Source organism: Mus musculus, chromosome 5 (genome assembly GCF_000001635.26).
Source record: "Mus musculus strain C57BL/6J chromosome 5, GRCm38.p6 C57BL/6J".
Taxonomy (NCBI): domain Eukaryota; kingdom Metazoa; phylum Chordata; class Mammalia; order Rodentia; family Muridae; genus Mus; species Mus musculus.
The window spans coordinates 128,757,448-128,781,258 of record NC_000071.6 but is presented as its reverse complement, the minus strand read 5'-3'; the positions used below and the strand labels follow the sequence as shown (position 1 = coordinate 128,781,258).

The 23,811-nt window shown below is 46.9% G+C and overlaps 1 protein-coding gene and 1 long non-coding RNA gene across 15 annotated transcripts in view; one reads left to right on the top strand and one right to left on the bottom strand.

Moving 5' to 3' along the window:
* The window catches only part of Rimbp2 (RIMS binding protein 2), a 195,857-nt gene extending 172,386 nt beyond the window's left edge, over nt 1-23,471 (top strand). For 7 of the 14 annotated variants that reach the window (XM_006504295.4, XM_011240839.3, XM_006504289.4 and 4 more), the window contains 7 exons: nt 883-1,000; nt 6,906-7,090; nt 7,754-7,922; nt 9,456-9,559; nt 10,959-11,030; nt 19,785-19,919; nt 22,039-22,743. In XM_006504295.4, the coding sequence (XP_006504358.1) occupies nt 883-1,000; nt 6,906-7,090; nt 7,754-7,922; nt 9,456-9,559; nt 10,959-11,030; nt 19,785-19,919; nt 22,039-22,227 (972 nt within the window). In that variant the 3' untranslated portion in view covers nt 22,228-22,743. Of the gene's footprint in view, nt 1-882; nt 1,001-6,905; nt 7,091-7,753; nt 7,923-9,455; nt 9,560-10,958; nt 11,031-19,784; nt 19,920-20,409 lie in introns of all 14 variants that reach the window. The other 7 variants (XM_006504296.3, XM_006504297.4, XM_006504288.4 and 4 more) reach the window with 5 other exon arrangements.
* On the bottom strand, nt 3,421-11,071 carry Gm42875. The gene is made up of 2 exons (XR_003955998.1): nt 10,888-11,071; nt 3,421-4,290 (listed from the first exon to the last, which is right to left on the bottom strand). It is a non-coding gene; the product is annotated as a predicted gene 42875 (long non-coding RNA).
* Nucleotides 23,472-23,811: the final 340 nt, after the last annotated feature.

The following is a 23,811-nucleotide window of genomic DNA, read 5'->3' as shown; positions in this document are numbered from 1 at the left end:
TTTGCTCACCCCAGTCTTTGTCCTCCTCTGTGTCTACCACAGAGCAAGGGTTCATCCAAGGCTTCATTCATCTCTGTAATTGTATTCTTTCTACATCTGTCCCGCCCTCAACTGTCTACAGGCACACAAATGGGCCACCAGCATGCCACCAGCATGGCAGCAAAGCCTCCTTCTGAGCTATGCACGCTGTGATTTGTCCCCGCCAGGCACTACCTGCAACCTCGCGACGCCCAGACTCACACATGGCTATAGGCTCACACACCCTGGCTCCTGTGGCCTGGGAATAGCCTTCATTAACCTGATTCCTAATGATCCACTTCCCTTTTAGTCAGTTCTGACCTCTAGTCCAAATGAGAGGTAGACATCTCTAGACTGGAGGCCTGTTCAGGCCCAGGTTAATCACGGAGCATGATCAAGGCTGATAATACACGGGCACTTCCCTGAGTGTCTAGAATCCTCCGTGCCCCCTCTGTCTATGATGGACTTTGGGAAGCGTGTCTCTGCTAGTGACACTTGGGGGTGGACAGCAAAACCAGGAGAAGACTTGCCCGGAAAGGAGCCTGAGCTGTAAAACCATAGTTAATTTGGTTCAAAGGATTTGGCTTTAGAAGTAAAAGCATCAACCAAAAGCTCCCGCTACGACTCATTTTTACTGCCAGCCCCACTGTGGTATGTCCAGAAGGGACCTGGATATGGAAAGCAGGGCCCTGGCCCCCGCTGGCTTCTCCCCCAGGTCACTCAGCTAACCTTTCAGTTAAAAGCTACGTTTAGTTGCCTTTAGCGCTTCTGCTTCCAATCCGGATTGATTTGGCTTTAACTCCTCCTTGCCTACTGAGGCCAGTGATGGATGCTGTCTAAACTACGGTGTTCTTCTGGGTCTAGATTTTAGGAAACTCCACGTTGATGGGACGAGCAGACCGGATGGAACACGTGAGCCGAAGGTATTCACACAGTGGCGGAGGGTCTCATAGGCACCGCCCAGCGATGGCTCCATCCATTGGTGAGTGGTCTCATCCGTATCGTTCACTTTCTGTCCATCACCTACTTAAAAAACAATTATGGGATCATGTTGTAGGACTTTGGCCCCCATGTAAAATGCCTGAGAGAAAGGACAACAGGACTCAGTGCTGGGGCTCAGTCTACCATGCCAGGGAGCATATGAGAGGAGAGTGGCTCACCTCATGACAGCCACTCGTATGGGAAGGGAGAGAAGAAGGAAAGAGAGAACAAAATACTGAATCTACTGGCTTTCCCCTGCCTACTCCATCAACAAGAGCCACCTGGGATGGGCTTCGCACATTCCCACATGGAGGGTGCAGCTTCTCCTGTTACATCCTCTCTAGACCTACCATCAGAGACACACTCAGAAGTGCGCTTTAGTAAGTTCCTGAGGGAGGGAGGGAGAGAGAGAGAGAGAGAGAGAGAGAGAGAGAGAGAGAGAGAGAGAGAGAGATGCTGAGTTGACTGTATACCCCAGATGTGTAGGGCTGTCTATGTGAATGGGCCACATTGGTGCAGGTCTTGGGAACATCTGGAAGCTGGACATGTCCCCAGGGCATGTGTCCCCTTTCCGAGCCACCACTGGCCCTTCCCCTCCTTCCCCTCTCCATCCATCACAGTCCTGTTCTTTTCTCCTACTCCATGAAACCTGCACTTCCTGTTCATACAAACCATTTGGGACTCAGCCAGTGGTGCCCAAAGTTGTCACTGGGTTGTTGTCATCACCCAGTGCTAAGGGTGGCCACAGGTCAGGGGTGGCAGCTGCCATTGACGTGGGATGATGGGGGCAGTAATTCTAAGGAGTGATGTTTGTAACAGGAATGGGGAGAAGCCAAATAAACCAGGCTTCTGTGAACACACACACCATACATACAGTCACACATACAGACACACATACTGCACACCACACACACACACACACACACATCAGCAGGGACACTAAGCAGGAATGGCTGGGGTCAATACCAGGTTCATCATTTCAGAGCTGACGGAAACCTATTCAGGTCACCTCACTGGACAATGACAAATGGGGGACACAGTTTTGCTGGAGAAGAAGATGCCTCTCACATGGCCAAATTAACAGGCTTCTGTGAGTCCCTCCCATCCCCAGAGCAGAGACACCAAAAGCAATAGTGGGCATTCGTATGGTCACAGAGAGAGATGCCATTTATGGAGGTAGGGTGGGGTTTCTACTCTAATCTCCAGGCCAGGAACTTAATGCTATTGCCATAGCAAGTCAGAGACTACACAAGAAGGCAGGGGACATCTCATGCCCAAAGACATGTCAGATGTCCTTGTTCCTGAGAGCATGGGACAGCCTTCTCTGGCCTGGCTGGGACCCTTGTCATTGCATATTATGCATGGTTTGTCTGGATTCTTAACTCAGGAGGCTACAGGCATGCAGCTGGTCCCAACGAGACAGTAACACTATGTCACAAAGGTAATACCCTTCATCTTTACACTTAAAAGAGCATGAGCCCGTGAGCCCATGCAGCTCTCTTCACCTCTTCTCAATTCTCGTAGCTACTGGAGAACCTGTGCGGAAAAACATAACTTAAACCCAGCAGTTTGCATGGGGTGCCCACGTGTAGAAGGACAGACAAACCTCCGTGTCTGTGAACACAGGAAAAAAAAATCCATGTAATAGATCATCAGAGTGGTAGGTCATCCATGTGATAGGTCATCAATGTGGTAGGTCATCCATGTGATAGGTCTGCCACTCACCAAGAACACCAGGCACATGGCCCAAGGAGCCAGTGACTAATAATCAGCAGGTCAGGGGTCAGAAAATATGTTCCTCTGGTCTTTAATTCTCTTTTCATGTTAAAATGATAGCAACTGGGTTCTGGAGAGATGAGTCAGTGGTTATGAGCAGTTGCTGCTTTTGCAGAGGACCTGAGTTCATTTCCTGGTACCCATGTAGAAGCTCACAACTGCCTGTTACTCCAGTTCCATGGGATCTGATGCCCTCTTCTGGTATCCACATACACACAGTGCGCACACATACATATAAAAAAGAAAAAGTAAAAGTTAAAAAAATAGCACTTAGTATTTTAGACATTTAATTGTGCTTATTTGTTCCCCTGGGTAATTTTTGGTCTTTTTGTTAATCTTACTACCTACTCATCAAATGCAAGGCCTTGAGGTGGGATGGGGTGTGTGTGTCAGTCTCCTGAAAACAAATAGCCACACCTATCCAAGAGTGTAATGGAGTCTACTAATCGACGTGGGCTCTCTGCATCATTTCCCATCTGCCTGGTGGTTTGAGGGAATACAGCACAACCTACATCCATAGAAAATGCTGAAAATTGAAAACAAGTCGGACAAAGAGAGACTCCCTCCCTGCCAAGAGGGCCAAGGAGCCTGTTGCACATTGTAGACATCGTCAGGCGTTTAGCACAGTTCAGGTTGGAGGCTTAGCATTTTCAAAATCTACTTTATTTTGGGTTCTGAAGTGCTCCAAGCTCCCTACTAACGCAGGGACCAGAGCTACTTGTCACTTGGGAAAGGACAAGGTTGATAGGAAAAGGGAGCTGTAGACCTGTTTAGTAGTTCGATGGGGGCGATTTCACCCTTCGTTGTCAAGATACCAGCAGTCCAATTCAATAGCAAACATCGAATGTGCATCAGTAGCATCAGCATGATCCAGCAGAAACTTCAAGGTTCCAGTCAATCAGCACAGGTCAGCAGAAACGGTCAGAATCAGCTGGAATACTCTAAGAAGATTTTTGGTGCGTTTCCGTCTACGAAATGAAGACCAGCGAAGTCCAGCGAGGCATTGCACTTCCGTAGCACACACCCTCCCAAGTGTCTGCTTCGGCAAAACATCACATGCTCTTTCATGTGTCCACTTCAGCAAAACATCCTCTCACGAGACAGCGTCCAGAAAAACATCACGTGACACAACTGGGCTTCCCAAGAAACAGGTGCATAAGCTGTTCCTGAGCCAGGGCATCCCTTTGCGCCCTGGAAGACTTAGCTGGCATTTCCCAGGGGAAGCTGACCCTAGGCCTCCATCCTCAGCTTCATACTCCACTCCTGACCACAGAGGTCTTGCAGTCTACAGAGAAGCCACATAATACAACCCGAAGAAGCACAGAGAACTCACAGACGGCAAATGCTCATCAAAGCCGCATCCAGAAGATGCAATCCCTGGGACGTTTGTATAGCTGAAACTTCATTAACCAGGTCCCGTGACAGGGGACTAAGTTCTTCTTGCAAACCCCAGCTAAATCCAAAGTGGGGCCTCACAGCTGCCCTGGGGTTCCACCCTGGAGTCCACACATCATCCTGTAAGAATAACTTGGAATTCTTAGGGTGCTTCCTGACAAAACCACAGAGAGAGACAATCAACAGGCTGTAGATAATTTTGTTCCATGTTCAAGTTAAAGGTCCAAATAAAAGAAGACAATGGATCACGAGGCAGCCAATTGCTTATTGTGTGTGGTTCCCATAACATCCATGACATTGTGAATAAATAAATAATCAGCCTTTCACGTTGCTAAAGGTTTTTTTGTTTTATTATTTTTATGGTTTTAGGGTTACTAAATATTATTTGGAGACACACATTCATACCATCTTTTTATTAAGATTGGTCTTTATTAGTAGTATTAGTGTTTGCATGTATGTTGTGTGCCCCTTGTGCATGCAGTGCCTGAGGAAGCCAGAAGAGGGCAGCAGATCCCTCAGAACAGGAGTTATACAGCTGGTTGTGAGCCTCCGTCTGGGTACTGAAAACTTGAGCCCAGGTCCTCCACAAGGGCAACCAATGCTCCTAACCTCTGAGTCATTTCTCCAGCACTTTATGATACATGAACAAGAAAGGGACAAATACCAGGACAAGAAAGCCTTGATACAAGTAGTTTGTACCCTAAGGTACAGACTAGCATTAGAGAAATAAAGACGAGGGAGTTAGTATGGACACAGGGTTTTTATTTCACCTTATTTTAAAATCTGGACTATTTTACTACTTCTCCTTAGATTTTCTGACACAGGACAGGTAAAGACTGTATATATTTGAGGTCTGAGAAAAGGTGAAGTTTGAGTGTGACAGCCACTCTGTAGTGCAGGTGTGGCTTCTATTGAGTGTGACAGCCACTCTGTAGTGCAGGTGTGCGTCTTTAAATCATTATTTTTTGGTGGGTGAAAGAAGCCACCTCTTTGGTGCTCTCTGTCCACTTATGTCACCCCTTGAGTCACAGTGAGAGACAGTTATTGGGGTAGTTGCTCTCCCAAGCTTCTCTCCCTCCTGACAGTTTTAGTTTCTGACCGAATAGCCACAGCCTCTATGGGGGAATATTCAACCTGAGTGTCTTGATCCCTCCAGGGTTTGAGCAACCCTTTCACAGGAGTCCCATAGCATATACCCTGCATCTCAGATGTTTACATTATGATTCATAACAGTAGCAAGGTGACTGTTATGAGGTAGCAATGGAAATAATTTTATGGTCAGGGGTCACCACACCTTTAGGGTTGCAGCATTAGGAAGGTTGAGAACCACTGCTCTGTCGTCTCCCTCTCTATGGAATGCTTGCCCACATTCGTGTGTGTGTGTGTGTGTGTGTGTCTGTGCGTGAGTGTGTGTGTGTGCGCATGTGAGTATGCATGTGTGTGTTCGCACACATGTGCATGTGCTTGAATGTGTGCATGCATGAGTGTGCATGTATGTGTGCCAGTGCATGCATGTGTGTCTCTGTGTGTATGTGCAGGCATGTGCATGCATGTGTGTGTGTGCACGCATGTGCTTGTGTGTGTGTGTGTGTGTGTGTGTGTGTGTGTGTGTGTGTGTGCATAACTGGCCTCTGTATTTGCAGGTTCCACATTCTCAGGCTTGAGCAACTATAAACAGAAAATATCTTAAGAGCATGTTCACCTGTACCAAAGATACACAGACTTTGATTTCTTTCCTCGACTCCCGAAACTGTAGAACAGCCAAGCATTGACAATGTACTGGAAGTGCCCTGGCGCCAATTAAAGTGTCCAAGATGGGGTGGGGGTAAGGGATGGCCAGAGAGATGGCTCAGTAGTTAAAAACATATGTATATGTATTACTCTTCCAGAAGACTTGAGTTTGGTTCTAGACACCACATCAGGAGACTCACAACCACCTGTAACTCCAGCTCCCAGAGGATCCGACACCTCCCGCCTCCGAGGCACCTGCACTCATGTGCACAAACCTACACATAATTAGAAGTAGATCTTTTTAAAGAAGTGTCCAAGGGGAAGTGTGAAGGTTCTATCTGCTATCTTATTTAAGGGGCAGGATTATTAATGGAGTCCAGTATCTGCATGAGGGAGTCTGCACTGACATTCTTGCAGGTATAGTTTAGATAGCCACATACCTCATGATATATCAAGTCACACACACACACACACACACACACACACACACACACACACACACGCATTAGGATACCAAAACATATCACAATTAGATACTGAGAAAGCATTAATTTCCTTCCATGTAGGGTGTATCTGCTGCTGGTTAGACATTCAGAGCTGGCAGACTATCACTGTCGGCCATGTTGAATTCTGAAGTGTGAGAGGTAAATAACCTTGTAGTTAGCCTTGTGTCCTGCTGAGGACCCAAGAGGCATCTCATGGGGGTCCCATCTGCACTTCGAGGGGACCAAACACCTATTCTGGTAAAGCCTCAAGGCCTCTTGCTTCTGTGGCTTTCCCTCACAATATGGCTTAGGTTGGATTGAATGGTCCTGTTCAGAAGCAATTGCCCGCTACCACAGTCCCATCTCTGGCAGATTTCTGGCCCCATGCTGAGCCCAGACAGATGAAGAGGAGTGCACAGGGCTGTCCTTTTCATAGATCCACTTTACATGTGAGCTGTATCCCTGAGTTGTTCCACGGGTGTTACATGTTCCCTGTGCTCTGTTCCCTGCCCGCTCCAGATGAATACACCGGGCGAGACCATCTTTCTCCAGACTTCTATGATGAGTCCGAAACTGACCCTGGTGCTGAGGAGCTCCCAGCCCGTATCTTTGTGGCTCTGTTTGACTATGACCCACTGACCATGTCCCCAAACCCAGACGCTGCTGAAGAGGAGCTTCCCTTCAAAGAAGGACAGATCATCAAGGTACTGATGGCTGTAGTGCCACGGGACAGGGGACAGCGACTGGCAGTGGAGATGGAGTGTTCTGCATACAAGTCTGGGCAGTAGCAGCCCTTTGGCCTCAAGGGCTGTTAGAGGAGATGGCTCAGGGCTGGGAAAGCCTTGAACATAGGACAGGCAGTACACTTACTTCACCTAGGAAAAGGGCAGTGCCTTTGCCTGTGTGCCCTTTTGATGGAGGAGGCTCTTAAGACTCAAGAAGCTAAGGAAACTTACAAGGATCAGGACACTCAGAAGTTTACAGGACTCACAAGGCCCCTCCCCTAGCTTCTAAAGCTGTGAATAATTGCCCATACGTGTGCATACACACTTGTGTGCCTAGGTGTGGCCTGTGTACTACATGCTCAGTCAGACCTTGAATTTGAAAAGCAGAGGTTTTAGCATCTGACACCTAAACTTCAAGCTGGCACACCAACAAAGGGAAGGGGGGAGAGAGTGAAGGTGAGCAGCCATGGTCACCGATCCAGGTGATGTATGTGAGAGGTTGGGCTTGAAAAGTGTGTTCTCAGAAGTTTTGACTTTAAGTGACTCTGCTGCCAGTGAGGCTGATGTGTGGCTGAGCCGGCTTATCAGATGCTCCAATTCCTCCCCCCTCCATCCCCCCACCCCCCACTCCTGTGACTCCAGGTATATGGAGACAAAGACGCAGATGGCTTCTACCGTGGGGAGACCTGTGCCAGGCTCGGCCTCATTCCCTGTAACATGGTCTCTGAGATCCATGCGGATGATGAGGAGATGATGGATCAGCTGCTGAGGCAAGGCTTCCTCCCTCTGAACACGCCTGTGGAGAAAATAGGTGAGTGTGGTCCCTCAGGCTCTGCTGCACTTGGACTTTGCAGCAAGCCATAGCAGGGAGCAGCTGCCACCACCTCTGAGTGCCCAGTTCTTGGAAGGATTTGCTATCCATTATTGGTGGGTGAAACCCACTCTGCAATCCAATTATTGCACTTTGGCTGTGTGCTTTAGAAACATTCACGCACTCTGGTATTTGTGCACTGACTTGTGATTTCTGTGCTGATAAAAACATTCCAACCAAAAACAACTTGGCAAGGAACGGGTGTATTTCACCTTCTGCTCATTATTGAGGAAAGCTATGGCAGGAACTAAGGCATAGACCATGGAGGATTGATGCTTACTGGCTTGCTCAGCCTGCTTTGTTTACAACCTAGAGCCACCTGCTCAAAGGTGGCACTGCCCACATAGGGGCTGTCCCACTCCTACCTTAGTCCTCAGTCCAAAAAAAAAAATGCCCCACAGACTTGCTCCCAGGCCAGTCTGATGGAGGCAAATCATCTGGATAGATGTTCCTCTCCCCAGTGTAAAGTCACATTGATAAAAGGCCAGAGGTCTCTCCCGGGAGGATGGGAAGATGCTAGCAGTGAAACCAGTCAGTGTTGAGTCAGTGTTGAAATACGGCCTTTTTTCATGGGACCTGCCTTCTCTTCATTCAGGGGCTTTGGATTTGTAGTTGGCTCAGGTCTAGAAACTGATTGATGGGCTGTGATTATACTGTGACCCAATATAGCCTTGCTTTCGTTTGTTCTAGAGTTCTTTTGCTTATATAGATCAAACAGAAACTGAACAGGCTTATCTATTTTGTTCCAAGAAACACCATGATTAATTAGCCTGTCATCAGCCAGGCATTGCTTTGCCTGTGTTGTCCATAATGGTAACTGTGCTCATCTTGCCTTGTGTGATTTGATGCTGTGACCTGGCCATACTACTCTGGGTGTCTCAAAAAGATGCCACCCTAGAATGTGTGACAACTCACCAAAACTACTACTGCAGCTCCTGCACCCCTCGAAGGTGGTTCCACTAGAGTCTTGTTGTCTAGCAATTATTCACAGCTTTAGAAGCTAGGGGAGGGGCCTTGTGAGTCCTGTAAACTTCTGAGTGTCCTGATCCTTGTAAGTTTCCTTAGCTTCTTGAGTCTTAAGAGCTTCCTCCATCTTCTTTTCAGGAAGTAAGGCTTCAATTCAAAGGATAGCTGTTGTTCTCTTTCAGAACCTCATGGTTCCTGCTAGACTTTCCCAAGCCATAGCCACCTGATGCCTCAGACCACTTGGACTTAGTTTGGGAGGAGGTCCCCTATCTGATGGAGTCCCCACAGCATGGTAGATACAAAGGAGAATAACACTGTGAAAGTGAATAGTCTAGAAAACAAAACAAAACAAAACAAAACAAAACAAAACAAAATAAAACAAAACACTGGAGGCTGAGACAGTTGGCCCAAGTTGGGGATGTTAGCAAGTGGTGCCCACAGTTTTGGGCGATGAGCAAGGTCACCGCAATTTGGGGATCTTCATAACTAGATCTTATGGTTTTGCAGAGAGAAGTAGAAGAAGCGGCCGGGGTCACTCTGTACCCACACGAAGAATGGTGGCTCTCTACGACTATGATCCTAGGGAAAGCTCTCCTAACGTGGATGTTGAGGTACCAGCCTGGAGTTCTTTCATGCTGACCTGGAACTACCGCCAATGGCTTCCTGACTTCTTATGGGCATCATGCTTAGTCTGTGTGCCTTTGAGTCCCACTTCTCTCTGAGCAAGGTAGAGAGGGAGAGCCAGTGACCAGCCACTCCACAGCAAACCCAGGTCCACGTTACCCGTGGTCAGCTGAGGTCCAAGGATGCTGGCAGAGACCCCAGAAATCATTGATAAGTGAGCCAGTGGCCCTTGAAAGCCATGCTCAGAAACTGCCCTGCCCCCTTCCACAAAGCTGAGAGTCATCCTATACCACAGGTTTGCCACCGAGAGGACGGCAGACTCAGCCTTATTCCAGAGTATGGCACACTTGCTCCACTGTGTTCTAAGTTCCTATTCATCCATTAGGGTGTCTGGTTTCCAAACTGTGTCATGGAAATGTATGCATAGAATATACCTACCTATGTGCAGAGTGGTGATCACTGGGAGAGACTGAAGTGTCCAATGCCCCAGGACAGTTATAGTAGCCAATCCCAAGTCTCCCAGCAGAACTACTGGAACAGCGACCTTCGACCCACAACTTATTGGGTGTGGCAACACAGAGACCCCTTTTAGCAGAGAAATAAAAGTTACCATGGCTGATGAACCCTCTCGTGCCTATGAGATGAGAGGGAGGGCTGGTATTCTAGGGCACCCCGTGGCACAAAGGCAGAACAAGAAAGGCTGAGGTCTTTGCCTCCACGGTCATCTGTCCTCACACCAGAATGATCTGGACTCCCGCAAGCAGCTTCACTGTGATAGCTTATTAGCGCCGCCTGCTGAACTGTATTGGTTCATGCTTAATGTTTAGAGACAAAGCCACACTTTGAAGGTTCTAAGGAGAGTTTGCCTCCTGGTCACTGGGGCTTGTGTTCAACATTCCCTGCTGTCCCCACTCTGGGACCTGCTGCTCAGCAGACATTTAACAGATAGGTATTGAATTGACATGGAGTTGGGAGGTTGTCTTGTGCAGAGAGGGTGTTTACCAATGGTCCTCCAATGTTCCCCCATGTTCCAGGTGTAGAGTTACTTGACTTCCTGTGCCTCACCAGGAGGTGGCAATGGCCTTTAGTCTAAATTGTTTCTCTCAGGCTTACTCAGAACAGACCCTGCCCACACCCCCAGTCCCACTGCTTTAAACAAACCCCCACCCCCATCCCTACCCTTCAGCTTTTGAGCAACCTGGGCACCTGGTACCTTGGGTCTGCATCCTACAGCCAGCCCTGCACCTTGACACAGTCAAAAGACAGGTGCATTCCCAAAGGGTAGGAAGGATGCTAGACCTTATACAATACCTACCTTGTTGCAATCTGCTCTTAGCTCGGTCTTCTGTTGCAATCTGCTCTTGGCTCTGTCTTCTGTCTTTGCAGGCTGAACTTCCATTTTGCACAGGAGACATTATTACTGTTTTTGGTGAAATCGATGAAGATGGATTTTATTATGTAAGTTTTTGAAACATCAAAAAAAAATGCTGTTCATTTTGGGGGGTTCCAATCCCTGGTGTATTCTCATTCTCTCTCTCTCTCTCTCTCTCTCTCTCTCTCTCTCTCTCTCTCTCCCTCTTTCTCTCTCAAATTAACACATGAACTTGGGATATGACTATGTCACATTCTAAAGTATTTGTCTGCTTACTGTCTCTCTGAGATAAGTTCTCTTTTGTATTATAATATAAAAATCTGGGGGCTAAAGTGGTACATGATTGTAAGTTCAAGGAAAGTCTGGGCTACAGGGGAAGATGGAGAAAGGGAAGGAGAGAGAGAGGGGGGGAGGGAGGGAGGGAGAGAGGGAGAGAGAGAGAGAGAGAGAGAGAGAGAGAGAGAGAGAAGGAAGCCGCCACTATGGTCCGTCTCTTATTGCTCTCTACTAATTATAGTATTTTCTGTGTCTAACAAACTGTAGACACAGCAAACACAAAATTGCTACTGTCCAAACATTTACAAAACAATTTGATTTTCTAGGCTATTTATGGCCTGGGTGGTGGGTTTTCTTTTACAGAGAATAGGAAGTAGAAACAAAACAAACAGGTGGACCAGCTCTGGCTTCTCAGCTTCCCCACCCCCGCACCCCTCCCCCAACAATACACTAGAGAGTCTCTCCTCTGCTCACTCACTGCCCGCAGCGTCCATGGTACCTCCCTCCTGTTCTGCAGCTGCCTAATAGTCTCTGGGGCATAAGCGAGGCCGTCCATACACAAGGCGGGGCTAACTTCCTGCATCTGTAACTGGACATCCGCTGCATGCCCCCTGCAGCCCCTCCCCTCCCAGCCCCCCTGTAGCCACTCTCTGTGGCTGCTTCCCATGGCTATCCCTCTAGGGCCCCTTGCACATAATTGGGAGTCTCGATTCTCTGTGCAGTACTGGATGGCCCCAGAGGCCCCCTCCCGCAGCCTCAAGCATGCAAGGTTTAAGAGTTCTGACTCTCTTCTGAGCTGCCTGGATTTCACAGCCGGTTTGGGTGGGATAGCCACACCCCCCTATGGGCTTTTAGTGGGATAGGTACACCTCATTGCATAGAATGACAATGTCCTTCTCTAGGTCACAGTCTACTCTTGCTTTGCTTTGCTTTGCTTCTCTCTCTCTCTCTCTCTTTCTTTTTTTGTTTTTTGTTTTTTTGTTTTGTTTTGTTTTGAGATGGGGTTTCTCTGTGTAGATATGGCTGTCCTGTCCTGGAACTCACCCTGTAGACCAGGCTGGCCTTGAACTCAGAAATCCACTTGCCTCTGCCTCCCAAGTGCTGGGATTAAAGGCATGTGCCACCACTGCCCAGCTCACAGTCTACTCTTTAGCTTTGCGTTTTGAGAACCATTTTGGTCTATGAGTTTGTATGAGGTCACAGTTCATTGTCTTTGGACAGTGACTACAAGACTCGTCCCAGTGATGGAAAAAAATTACTTTTTGCTCATCACAGTGATAGAAACAGTTACTCTTTATTTGTTCAGCTTCAAGCTTATTTATCATTTTCCAACTTGTGGTTTTATTTACCTTTTTTTTTTCTGAGTTAGAACATTATAAAGATCATTTTGAAAAAGAACCCGTCCTGGGCCTGCAGAGGTGGCTCAGAGTTTACCAGCTCTGTTTTTCTTGCTGAGGACCCCCAGTTGGTTCCCAGCACCCATGCTTGGTGGCTCACAACTGCCGATAACCCCAACTCATGTGGCATACACACACACACACACACACACACACACACACACACACAAATGGAAATATTATTTTGAAAGAAAGCTGCCTCATAGTGTAGATACTAAGTTCCACTTGTAAGGAGGATTGCATGGCCTGCGGCTCCTGACTCTGCTCCTCCATGCTCTATGTTTTTAGAATGTATTTTATAACATCTCTGGGGGAATCATTTTGTAGTGAGCCTTGCCTCTACCGCAAACCCTTCGCACGCTGTTTAACAGAGAAAGCCTATGTCACGTTTAGGTTAGGCTCAGGGAAATCTATGTCTATCAGACAGGGAATACACTTCCTGCTATCTAGCAGAAATGCGGAAATCTCTTACTCCTCTTTTTTATACGTCTTTAAATCATTCTTAAGAATCTATGGTGCTCACTATTATTCTCTACCCCTGGCGTCAGTTTGCTTTTTCATTTTGAGATACAGTCTCGCTACGCTGTTCAGGCTGGCCTTGAACTTGCCTCCTGAGTGACAGTGTTACAAGCCTGTGTTTCTAGGCTTGGCTGTAGCTGACGGTCGCTGGCTGCACAGAATGCATCTTGAGAATGTGTGTGTTCTCCGAGGACTGAGCGAGCTTCTAGCGGTTGTCATCAGCTGAGTCTTTTGACTGCTCCAAATGACAACTGGGTTGTCTCTGTTAACAGCTGTCATCTCCTTTTGTGGTCTTAATGTCATTACAATGTTGAATAACTTGTGCAGGTAGCCAGCCCGTGCCCGTGACAGGTGATAGGTAGTAACACACTTCATTAGCAGACCTACCTACACAGGGTAGACTTCCATCTTCCTGATATAGAGATCCTGATTTAGTTTACTGAATGCTTTTTAATCATTAACCCATTGACATGGAATATCTGTGCACATATATGAATATATGCATAAGCATATATATGCATATGTGTGTGTGTATAGTGTATACATGCTGGATGAGTTTATTTTCCTGATTCCTTTCTTAGTACACTCATCATGACTACAGGGGAAGGCTACTATAATTTTTGTATTTTAATTTGCATTCAGCCACTCTTTCGCCAGTGCTGATCACGTGTAGGGAGTTTCCTGTTGGAGGCCTGGGGTCTCTCACGCTCTGACCTCTTCCTCTCCCATGTGAATACCCTTGCTTCTCTTGTCTTATTGCTCTAGCTAAGACTTTCAACACCATAGGGGCTGCAGTCATGGACTCCCTTGCCTTGTTCCTGGTTGTAATGCAAATGCTTCCCAAGTTTTTCCCATTTAATATGGTGCTGGCTGTAGGTTTGCCATGAATAGCTTTTTATTATGCTGGGGCATCACGTTGAAACGTGTTTCTTTTATTTCAGTGTCTTCAGAACTTTTCACGTGTAGCATGTTATACTTTGTCAAAAACTTTTTTTTTTTTACCTCTATCGAGATGACCATGTGATTTCTGTCCCTGACAATATCTACTCAATGTAACTTATATTGCGTATTGCTTAACATATATTGAATAGTCTCTGCATCTCTGGAACAAACCCAACTTGGTCATGGTCAGTGATCTTTTTTGTTAACCGACTGACTATGGAACATATATGTGCATATGTGTATGCATATATATATACACACACACACACACACACACACATATACTAAATGGGCTTGCTTTTCTAGTTTCTTTCTTACTACATCCTCATTAATGTGTGAGAAGGCTCTTCAATTCATTTTTCAAACATTTTGTTGAGAATTTAAGCAACTGTATTCATCAGGGAAATTGCTCTGGCATTTTCCTTTTTCTTAAATATTTGCCTGCTTTTGGTATCTCTGTCACACTAGCTTCCTGAAAAGAACTTGGTAATGTTCCTTTTCTATTTTCTGGAATAATCTCAGGAAACTGGCGGTCTTACTCTTCTCTGAAGGTCTGGCAAAATTCACCACTGAGTCCATCTGGGCCTGGACTTTTTTTTTTTTTTTTTTAATGTTGGGAGATTTTAATCACTGTTTAAATCTCGGTAATTACTATAGATCCAATGAAATTGTTTATCTCATCTTGGTGGATCATAATGTGTCTAAAAATTCATCCATTGCTTTTAGATTTTCCAGTTTACTAGAATAGATGGTTTTTACGGTAATGACAACTTTCTGAACCCATTGGGATCTGTTGCAATGGCTCCCTTTTCATCTCTAATTTGGGTCTTCCCTCTCGTTCAGTTGGTTAGTTAAGGCTAACGGTTCGTGACTCTTGATTCTCTCTTGGAATCAACTCTCTGTTCATTCTTTGTATCTTTTTCTGTCTCATTAATTGCTGCCCTGATCTAATTATTTCTTTCCATTTGCTGATTTGCCCCATTCCTCCTCTCCTGGGGTTTTTAAGGGATCTTGTTAAGCTGTTTACATCTGATTTCTTGATGTAGGCGGAACCATCTCTGTAAACTTCCCTACTTGGGCTGTCTTTCTTGTGTCCCGGAGGTGCTGGTATGGTATGCTTTCGTTTGATCACAGTAACATGTTGATTTCCATGTGGATCTCCTCACTTATCTTTCAGATGTGTGTTGTTTAATCTCTGAGAGTTCATGTATGCTCGAGGCTTTATCTTGCTGCTCATCTGTAGTTGTATTCTACCGTGATCAGAGAGGATACAAGGAATTGCCTTCCTGTATTTGTTGAGACTTGCTTTGTATAATATATAATTTATATATTATTTAAAGAAAGTTCCATGGGCTTCTGAGGACAGTATGGATTCTGTAGTGTTTGGATGGAATGTTCTTTGGTGTCCCTGAAATGCCTATGGTCTATGACACCGTTTAAACTCAGTTATTTGCTTTGGTGTCAGAACGACCTGCCCCACACTATTGTTGTGCTGGGTTATTCTGGGACATCGTGGTGGCATTTGCTTGTGGGATTGGATGCTCCTGTGTTCAGACATGTGTGTTCAGCATGGGGATGTCCTCTTGAGGGATTGCTTCCTTGGTCAGTACCAACTCACTGTCATTATCTTTTCTCCATCCTTTGGTTTGACATCTATTTTATCAGATGCTAGGGCAGCATCAGCCGCTTGTATTCTGGGTCTGCTTTCTTGGACCATCCTTTCTACCTTCCACTCAGATGCAGTGTTAGCCTTTTTTGGTGAGGAGCATTTTTTTTTTGAGGCAACAAATAGATGCTTCATGTGTTGTTGGGGTTTTGTTTGTTTTTTTAACCCAATCTACTAACTTGTGTCTTCTGATTGGGGGAATTGAGACCATTAGAATTCAGAGTCATTGTTGAAAGTTGTCTGTTTGCTTGTTTGCTTGCCGTGGTGTTGTGTCCGGCCAACTACACCGTGGTACTTGGTTTTTCTCTCAGTATTAATGCGGTGTGATTTGTTCTTCCTCGAAGTCTTGGGGTGGGCTGGGTTGGGTTTTCTCTTCGGACTAAAGGATTTCTTCAGATATTATCCATAGGGTTGCCTTGGTGGTCGCAATTCCTTCAGTCTTTTACTTCTCAATTATAGGAGTGTGGTTTGACAGCGCTGTCTTTCAGAACCTGAAATGCATTTTCTAGGCCAGTGTCACTTTAAAGTATCACTTGCCAAGTCTGTTGTTACGCCGAGGAGCCTGCCTTTGTGGCCTGGTGTTTCTCTCTGGCCACTTTTAATATTCATTTCCTTGTTCTGTATGTTTAGTGTTTTGATTGAATCATGAGGGGAGTTTCTTCGATCGTCCGTCTGTGTGGTCTGGACGGCCTTTTTCCCTAACTCTGGAGAACTGTCTGTCAGTCTTGAACATGGTTTCTGGCTTTCAAAACAGATTCTCTTCCCGCTGTGCCAATAAACCTGTAGAATTTGGTCTACTATTATTTGTGTTTTACAAGTAAGTCGTGTAGCTCTGTAGTTTATCCTTGTCCTTGCTGGATTACCTTGTTCTTGCCAACTCATCTTCAGGCTCAGATATTCTGTCCTCTCCTCAGTCTATTCTGTCACTGAATTCTCCACAGAGGTTTTACAGTTGTTGTCTATATTTTTTTCATTTCCAGTACTTCAGACTAGGTTTTCCTCACCATTTCTATTGGTTGGATTCCTTTTTCACATCACCTGTTATTCTCCTCCTTTCTTTGGCTCCTTCTGTTTTGAACATCCTTGTTTACATCCTTGTTCTATTGAGTTCTGTGTCATTTAGCTCCATCTCCCTAGATGCCGTTGCTTCAGGATTAGTCATTTTTTGGAGGACGTCTGTGTCTTAGATCACTGTGATGGAATGTATGCACCTGATATTATTTTGTTGCTTGGTTCTTAAAATTTTGCTATTTTCTTTCAGTTGGTGTCTTTTCAACATTCAACTCAACTAGAAGTTGAATGTGTAGTTTACAAAATAACTCTTCTGTCCAGGAGCCCTGAGGGCCTTGGTGACCTCTGCACCATTCCCGGGGTGGCATATGAACTAGAAGAGCAACCATGGCTGCGGACATTGCTACCCCACAGATGGCAGGCTTCCCATTTAGTAGCAGGGACCCTTCAGACTTCAGTAACTGTGGGCAGACAATCAAGGACTGTGTGGAGAGCACATAGTTCCTTTAAGATTAGGAGTGGGCTGGAAGGGCAAGGATTAACTGTTACATCAACTCTGGAGATAAATGAGATGGGTAAAGTATTGAGAAGGAGGCACTGGCATATTACTGGGGGGTCCTCAGATTTTAGAGAGTATTAAATCTATGGAAGGTTGTATTTAAGAAGTAAAAGGTGGGCCGGAGAGATGGCTCATTGGTTAAGACCATTGACTGCTCTTCCAGAGGTCCTGAGTTCAATTCCCCCCAACCACTTGGTGGCTCACAACCATCTGTAATGGGACAATGCCCTCTTCTGCTGAGTCTGAAGAGAATGACAGTATACTCACATACATAAAGTAATCTTAAGATGAAGGAAGGGGGAACACTGAGATATAAGGCTAAGGAGTATATTTTTAATTGTATAGTAAACCCGATGGGGTATCTGGACATCTTCAAATATGAGCACTCTACAAACAAAAGCCACACATGTGTATATACAAGGGTAGAAATAACAGAGCATTTGTAGTTTGACCTGCTGGCACAGTTATGCTAAAAGGTGAACATCTCAGCTTCTCCTCGCTCTAGAAGGATCCCTGTGTTACTGTGTGCAGAAGGGAACAGTGGGAGCTATTATTGTTCCCTGCAGCCTCGTGTTCCTGCTGTTCCAGTGGGGCAGGGATGTTATGTCTTTTCTCAGTAGTTCTCTTGGACCCTTGCACACACGCACCGAGGCCTCTTCTATCCTTGTACGTTGGGTGCATTCAAGAAACAGCTCTTCTCTCAAAGCAGTAGGTGCTGCTCTATTCAGGGAAGCCTGATTGGCAGACAGGCTGGTGTGGAGGAGAGGGCTTTCAGCTGGTCTCTGCTTCCCTGCAGGGATCTCCCCTGGCTTAGAAAACTCAACAGACCTTGCAAGAGAGCACACCAAAGACTAGCTCTTTTTTTTTTCTCTTTCTCTCATTGAGTTTTGGTGGTGAGACTTCCAGCCTAGCAATTTACCCAGAAATCGTTGAGGGGGGGGGGGGCGATACTTGTCTTACAGTACTGGGTTCCATTTGCCACGCTGTGGATGTGTTAGAATGGGCTTTCCTCTTAAGTCTGTCTGTTCCATGGCATGTATGTTGTCTTTTGGTGATCTGGCAGTGGACATTTTTGCCTTTTGACTGCGGCAGACGATGCAGGCATAAACATTGTCCGCATGGCTCCCTGAGACCTGGCTCTCCAGTTTTGGGGTGCAGACCCTGAGGTGGAGCCATAGATCACATGGTAGCTCTGTCTGGAGTGCGAGGAGGACCTGCCACACTGGGCTCCCCAGCATTCCCGTCAGCTCCATGTAGATGGGGGTCCAGTCTCTTTTCAAGTCTTCACCAATATGTATTTTCTGGTTTGGGAGGGTTCTGGCAATGGGGACGGGGGCAGGGAGTTCCTGGCTGTATTCATCCTGATGCTATAAGATTCATGTATTTATCTTTTTACTGATAAAAAAGAATACCAGGGCAGGGGAATGGTAGGTACACGCGAACCTTGATGGAACAGCTCTCTCCTTCTACCAAGTGTTCAACCAGGGGTTCAACTCTGGTGTCAGGCTGATGGTGGCACCTTACCTGCTGGCCCACCCTGTAGTGTAATTGGCATTTGCCCTGTGACCAGTGGTGCTGTGATCTTCCCCTCTCCCCCCAATTTGGGGGAGGGGAGGGGAGCATTTGTCAATTTATATGGAGAGATGTCTATTTTTGAATGTCTTTTGTTGCTTGGCTGTTTTCGTTTACATATTCTGGTTAATAGCCCCTAGCAGAAAAAGATCATGGATAACTACGGATCCCTCCCTTGAGTCCATTGCTATGCCTTTGGTGGTGTACTGTGCGTGTTTTAGTTGATGTAGGCTGACCATCAATGAAGAAACACAACCCCATGTCACCGCTGTCACAAGCTAGGCTAGCATACTGCCACCGTCTTACACCTCAGCCATTTTTACTTCAGTGCAGGGTCTCACCAAGTTGCCAAGGCTTGCCTTGAACTCCCTTGGTAGCCCAAACTAGCTCAAAAGGATGCAGATTCCAGGCAATTGTTTCACCACACTCCTGCCCTAGAGAACCAAGGAGTTAGATCTTTAGTACCTATTTCTCACTTCTGAAATAAGAGCTGCATTGGAGAAGGCACATCAAGACCCGTATAGGACTAAAGCTGACACTTCGCAGGAGGTTGAGCCAGGAGGGTTGTTGAGTTTAAGGCTGCCCTGGGCAACTTCCCTCTTTCAAAATAAGTAAAAGAGGGCGCTGGGCATGCGACTCAGCAGCAGAACACTTGCCTGGTGCACACAAGGCCCTGGATTTCACACCTTGTGTGTGGCCGGGCTTGTTGTTCTAATCTGGGCGTTTTGGGAGTGTTTATCCAGCATTCCACTAAGGCCTGCCACTTCTAGCCAGAATCAGCTGCTCGCTTCTGTCCTCTTAAGCAGAGCATCATTATGGGAGAAATAAGCTCTGAAGAAATAAGTGACTCCCCCTTGATCCCCACTCTCCCTCCCCCACCCCTACCCTGTGATTACAGGGAGAGCTGAATGGGCAAAAAGGCCTCGTGCCTTCCAATTTCCTGGAAGAAGTGCCTGATGATGTGGAGGTCCACCTTTCTGATGCTCCGCCCCACTACTCCCACGACCCGCCCATGCGCTCCAAGGCCAAAAGGGTAAGCCAGCCCCCTTAGCCCGCCTGCCTCCCCCTCCCCTCTCTGCCATCTGGCGCAATCTTTGCATTGCTGCTTTCCTGACTTGGGCCCCACCAGCATCTGCCCTTGTTTTTTTTTCAGTTTTTTTTTTTTTCCTCTGTCCTTCTTTGGACATTGTGCCCGCAAATGCTTAGCTCCAACACAAGTTGGTGTTCCACAGAAGGACCCTTTGGTTTCAGTCAGTCTGCCTGACCCCAGGGTCTTCCCCTGGCCTGCACAGTAGGTAGGTGCACAGTTCAGCTGACAGAGAGTGAGGTTCGGGGACCTGGATGTCACTGGCCTCCCCCCTTAGGGTTCTAGATGGCAGGGATTACTTAGTGTCCGTAGCACGCCTGCCTGAGACTGCATTCTCTCGAGTGTCTCATCTTTACGTTTCGCCATCACTGCGAGTTCTTATCTGTTGTATTTTACGTATATGTTTTTATCTCTTCGCTCATCTGCTTGGACATAGAAGAAGAGTGTTCATTTCACACCCTAATCAGGCATGTAGCCGTCACGTAAGTGAGCAACCGAAGACACCTTAGAGAGATACCGACTTAAGCTACCCTAAGCGGACAGCACGGTAGTCTTAAGACGTCAATGTGGGCTTAAAGAAAGAGAGAGAAAAGAAATATGTCTCAAAACAAACAAACAAAAAAATCATTGGACCTAAAGTATTAGGCTATCTCACCTGGTTTCAGTTGCCTGGCAACTAGATTCATAGTGAAATGAATCGTCTCGAACAATTTTTTTTTTAAATGTGTCCGTTGAGAATACGGGAAAGGCCAACCTTGGGAACATATTTCTTAAAGCTGTTTGTTTACACAAGAGTGCGCCAGCGTGTACTCACAAGGAGAGTTGCCTATTGCATTGTTAGCTACCCTCAGTCAAAAAGCACAACCGGATCCATGTGTTTACCGTAGCAGGGTTGACTCATGGTGAGAGCCAAGACAAAACTTTAATCCCAGATCAAGCCCCAAGGGGTGGCCTTGGCTCTGGGCATGCCAAAGCTGGTGGAATACCCAGCTGCAGCCCCTTGGCCTTAGGAGCAGGTGTTCCCTCTCCTCAAAGCACAATTGTCCCGAGCTCATGGAGGTACGCATGTACCTACGAGGTGCTGGCATACTAATGCAATAGTATCTCCGGATGCGGCAGCTCCCATGACTGCGCTAGCTGGCCCCATGGTATCTTCAGGTGTGCTTTGGGTGCGCCCTAGGTGTTCTCCATTAGAGTTAGACCTTGATTTTCAATCCAAGCAAGCTTGGGGGCCCCTTGCCTTGTATTGTGTGCCCGCTGAGTGCCCTGGTCTCACTCGCCAAGTTTTGCTCTGGGGAGATTACTGAACCAGAAGCCTGGCGATCCCTGGCCACGCCCAGGCGTGTGCCTAGCTGCAGAATGAAGTGAAATTGGCACACAGTGTTCCTGAATCAAATTCCACCCCCTTGGAAGCACCGTTGGTCGGCCACCTAAAGTCTCTCAAAGCCCACCGTCTCTCTGTGCTGGGGAAAGTGCACACTCCTCCATTGGGAAATGGTGAGAGTCTTCAAGAAGGGCCTTTGAGCTTCCTTAGATTACAATTAAGGTTCATTTCCGTTTTTTTTTCTTTCAAACAGTGTGCCATCCCCAAAGTTTCTGTAGGACTCTAACTGACCCAAGGGCTTACTCCACCATGGCAGGGCCTTATCGACCCCACCTAGTTCATGATCCATCCAAATTCCCACTGAGAGCTTTTTTGATTTACAATGATTGATGGGTATCTCGGCCACCTTGCCTATCCATCTGATTGACAATAACCCCTCCCCTGCTTTTAGTCTGAATTTCCAGAGTAAATTATGACCTGGCTTTCTTTGCCAAAGCGATGGCCACCCCGTCTCCCAAGACAAAGACGGCGAAAGCCCATGGAGGGCCAGCCCCTCTCTCTCAGAGGGGCCTTGGGAGAGGGTGTGTGCTTCTCATGGCATACTTTAAAAATTGAAAGAAGAAACGAACCACCACCCAACCTACCCTTTCCCCTGGCTGGCGGGAGTCCGGGGCAGTGTTACCCAGTGAATTGTTGTTGGCGCTGACGCACTCAATAAAACTGTCGCAATGTACCTACTAGGTTCCTCCCGAGGGTTCAGGGACAGCAAGGAGAGCTCCATCCCCCACAGCCCATCTCCATTCGGGGTCACCTACGTCATCTATGGGTTCTGGTAGTCCTGGGAGAGGCAGGGAAATGTCCTCGAAAAAGAAAAAAGGGCTGCTCTCCAGAGGCAAGAAATTGCTGCAAAGGCTGGCCGCAGTGAAGTGACCCCTGAGCCTCCGGACACTTCCAAATCCATGTCACTGGCTTTAATTCCAAACGAGGACTCCCAAAACCCAACCTTGACCCCCACCCCCCACCCCAGCAGTAGAGAGCTACACTCTTACACTACCATTCACATGATACCACTGGAGAGATCAGGGAAGGGGCTGCACCGTGGTCCCCTCCCCCTCCGCTCCCAAGGTTCTGTCCAAGGTCTGGGGTGGGGAGGTGGGTGGGGGGCAGCTGGCTGAGCAGCAGAAGGGGCAGGGGGAGGGCTCTCTGCAGCCACCTCCCCTCCACCTGCAGTTCCAGCCTGCACGCATTAGAGTGTAGCCCTGACAGGCTTTCTGACCTCTCCCCCTCTCCCCCCCCCCCCACCTCTCAAGACGTTTGCCTCATTACACATTATTGTCATTTTCACGCGGCTCTTGAGATTCCTAGTTTAACTCGCCTTGATGTTCTGGCCTTATAACTGCACAGTGGTTTGTACTGTCGAATAAAAAACACCGTGTATACTTCGCATGTGTTGTGCATTCCTGGTCTTCATCCTCACTTGACACAGTGGCTTCACCTCACAGTGGCCCAGGCCCTACACTTTCAGATGCCTGTCTTGGGTCTTTCAACGCAAGCCAGCAACACACAGGACATGTTTACTTAGCCCACCACACGAGAGACAGGGGAAAGGAGCGGGAGCAACTGGGCAGCATGCATGTCCTCTAGCCAGCCAGGGAGCTGACCAATCTTTGCCTTTAGTGTCCTATCCTGTGGCTTTTAGCTTTCTGTTCCTTTCATTATTTGTTGAAATGCCTTGCCCCGAGACACCATCCACAGCACACATAGCAAAGCCACCACACGCTTCATTAGCCAGACCAGAAGGAGCCTAAATTGAAATCTCTCAGACACCCCACACCCATCTTTATCATTAGCCTCGAACAGCAAACCTCCCCAGACGCTGGCTGATGGGATGGCCACAACTTTGTAATTCCTGTCCACTGTAAACTGTTTTTACTTCTTTATACATACTTTTCAGACTGCCTTTCTTTTGTAATTTCTGGAAGGTTTGTAAATGAATGGCAAAGCTTTCCCTGTGCGTCTTCAGAAACTATATTGTACATTGTAATATAATTGTATGTGGTAGATTGATTAAAAGGTCGTTCCTCGGTGTGTGAAGTACTGTGCGGGTGTGTGCATGTGTACAGCTAGGGTGACATATTTTCTAGAAATAAACTTTGTTATTTTGTACAACATTATGCCTTTTTGTGTCTTTATTCCTAACACTCTTATCATGGCAGGGAAATGGAATTTCTTTCTGTTACACATCCCTAAAGAACTCTGTGGGCTTGGGATTTCTGGGACCAATTAAAATATGTTCTTGAGCCATGTTCTGGGAGTCACTTCTATGACAATCCTGGTGGCAATCTTCATGGGAAAAGAGACAGCAGTAATCAGTATGGGGTCTCTGTGTTACCGGAGACACGCACACACAGCAGAGACCACGAGAATCTATTGAATGTGTGGATTCATACCAAACCTCTTAACAGCACCCCTGGTATCTTTTCCAGGATATTACTAAAGAACCGCACAGACTCA